Source organism: Galeopterus variegatus, unplaced genomic scaffold (genome assembly GCF_000696425.1).
Source record: "Galeopterus variegatus unplaced genomic scaffold, G_variegatus-3.0.2 Scaffold5828, whole genome shotgun sequence".
NCBI lineage: Eukaryota > Metazoa > Chordata > Mammalia > Dermoptera > Cynocephalidae > Galeopterus > Galeopterus variegatus.
The window spans coordinates 9,861-12,430 of NW_007731939.1; the positions used below are offsets into that span (position 1 = coordinate 9,861).

Consider the following 2,570-nt stretch of genomic DNA (forward strand, 5'->3'; position numbering starts at 1 on the left):
ACATTTAAATTCTCAGCAATAATTTAGAATAGTTACATCTCATATATTTCAGCTTTTGGAAAAACAAAGACAGAAAGTTAGAATACAAAGAAAGACTTCAAAAATAAGGATATTGTAATGCATCATAGAAGAAGTTAAAATCAGACTATCAAAGACTCATGTTCTAGAATTAAACATAAAGCTTAAAACCTCCCTATGAACCTAAGAGCCTGACATTACAAAATTTAGCCACTGCCTACACCAAGGAATCAATAGTTCTGTGTTTTCAAGGTTAAGAAAACAAAAAATGCTTTGGTAAGCTATCTTTAATGTTTAAGTATTTCTGCCCTGCTTGTATCTTGAATGACTGTATATATATAAACACAGGCACAGCACATATTTGAGAACAGGTCTCACAAACTTCTGTTATTATAGATTCCACAAATATTTTTAAATTTAGTCAATGAGAAAAGCAATTTAGTATTTCAAATTTTAAGCTTAAAAAAATTAAAAGTATTTCCAGGGACTGTTAAAGCTCTCTCTCTAAAAGTATAAAATGTTATACACTTTCAAAGTCTAAGGTGTTCACCTTTTTCTTTGAGATCAACACAGGATACAGAACTTGCTGGTAATAAAAGTGCCCATATACTGTTGTGTACTTATAACCTCAGAAAGGTGGTGAAACAGCTCACAAGGACCCTGTCTTCCTCTCCAGTCTGGAGCACGACCGCTGCCAGATCAGCTGCCCTCCCACCCTGCTTGTGATGTCATATTACACATAGATTAACCTGTCACTCTGCAATTGGTTCTTCCTTGGGGGATTCAAGCTCATTCAGTAAATCTTTGCCAGCTGCTCCAGCTTTGGAAGCAAAAAGAACTGCTCCCTGTTTAAAACCGAGGTTCTTCAAACTTCGGGCATAATCTGCATATACAGCAGTGATGAGTTTCTGTAAACTGCAGTTAAGGAAAAGAAGAGCAAAAAGGGCCGTGATTATGCTACACATGGGCTCTCAGGCAGGAAAGAAGAGCCCCTCTGCCGGGCAACTCAGGAGGAACCTGGGGTCCACAGCAGGCTGCATGGGATGAGCACCCCCATCCCATGCGTTGGGGGAGGCGATTCCTGGCCAGGGGAGACTGTGTCTCAATCTGGAACATCACTACACTTCGCACCACCTGAGCCCAAAGCCACCCCTTCCAGAATATCCAACCAATGCCTCCCAGATCCTCCCATGACCTACACTCAACTGAATTCTTAAAGAAGACGAGAGAAGAGAAACTTGCACGCACAGCCTTGTTCCATTTGAAAGTCGGAGAAGGTGGTGGTGTGGGGGCAAGTATCTATTTCTCTAAGGCAGGAATTGGGTTTTTAGACAGCCCTGTTCTGTTGTGTTCTGATATTCAAAACGGGTACTTTAAACCAGAGTCAACTTTACCAGTGACTAGATATGCATATAATCTTGAGTAGGGCTTTAATTTTTTTTTAAATTTTAATTTAGTTTTAGTTTAATTTTCTGTAAAAATAATATACACAGAACCAAATACCAGACATGTGGAAATGCGGCCAAATGCATTCAAGAAAAAGAGCAATGAGAAATGTAGAGTCACACAGACACAAGGGCTTGGGAGTCATACTCTCAAGCCCATTCTTTTCAAAGAAAAAAATGTGACTCAAGTGATGTCCAGAAGAAATAAAGTGTTCTGGGTTATGGGCTGACCACAGTGGTGTGCCTGGGTGACACATCTCTTTGGAGTGCTATATCTTGTTCCATATTTGATGGTCACTATGGGTGACAGTGGGAGTCTTTCTTTTTTATTTATCCCCATATATATTTTTCCATATAAATATATAAAGTTTATTCCATGGAATGACTTGTTTTGGAAGAGTACTATTAAAGTAACAGGCCCTTACACCTTGCCTAAATTATTTCCGTCACCTTCCTCTTAAGTTCAAACAATATATTACAAAATCGGGCTCCCTCTCCTTGCCAGTCCTTCCTGCCTCTCCCATCCTAGTTAGAGCTGTTCCAGTCGAGCAGCAGCCTTCCTTCTCTTTCTTTCTCCTCCCTTTTCCCCCTGATCCTGGCTTTGGTGAATTAGAACATGGATCTTTCTTAATATAATCTAGATCCTGCCCAGGCAGCACAACTAAGAGGAATTCCAAAACCCACTCATGTCATCTTCTCCTTCCTCAGCATGAACATCCTTGCAAAGGATATCTGTGTCCTCATTGACTTCAAATGCCCTGTACTTGAGACAAGCTTCCACAAATAAGGCTGCTCTATCGAAGTATCTCATGCTGCACAACAGAACGAAATAAGAGTTAGTCGTTGTGATCTATATCGTTTGTGGGCAGAACCATCTATGGGTATATTTCTGTACAAAGACTTATACACGTTTTCCCTGGAAACCTAAGTGTTACATAAGTTACATTAGCACCTTTCTAAGCCCTGGTTTAAAAAGGAAAGGAGGGGAGAATACACATCTCTCTGACTTCAAGCTTTTATTTTTCTATTATTAATAATACTTAAAAAAAACTGTGAAATAGTTTAAATACACAGAAATCTACAGAGATATGACAGCTACCCATGTAC

At 39.5% G+C, this 2,570-nt stretch overlaps 1 protein-coding gene across 1 annotated transcript in view; it reads right to left on the reverse strand.

The window, feature by feature from the left end:
• Positions 1 to 68: 68 nt before the first annotated feature.
• WDR11 (WD repeat domain 11) overlaps positions 69 to 2,570 on the reverse strand; it is a 63,260-nt gene continuing 60,758 nt past the window's right edge. Inside the window, exons 29-30 of the mRNA XM_008590060.1 lie at positions 2,196 to 2,275; positions 69 to 928 (exon numbers count right to left, since the gene is read on the reverse strand). Coding sequence (XP_008588282.1) covers positions 771 to 928; positions 2,196 to 2,275 — 238 coding nt within the window. The 3' untranslated portion in view covers positions 69 to 770. The remainder of the gene's footprint in view (positions 929 to 2,195; positions 2,276 to 2,570) is intronic.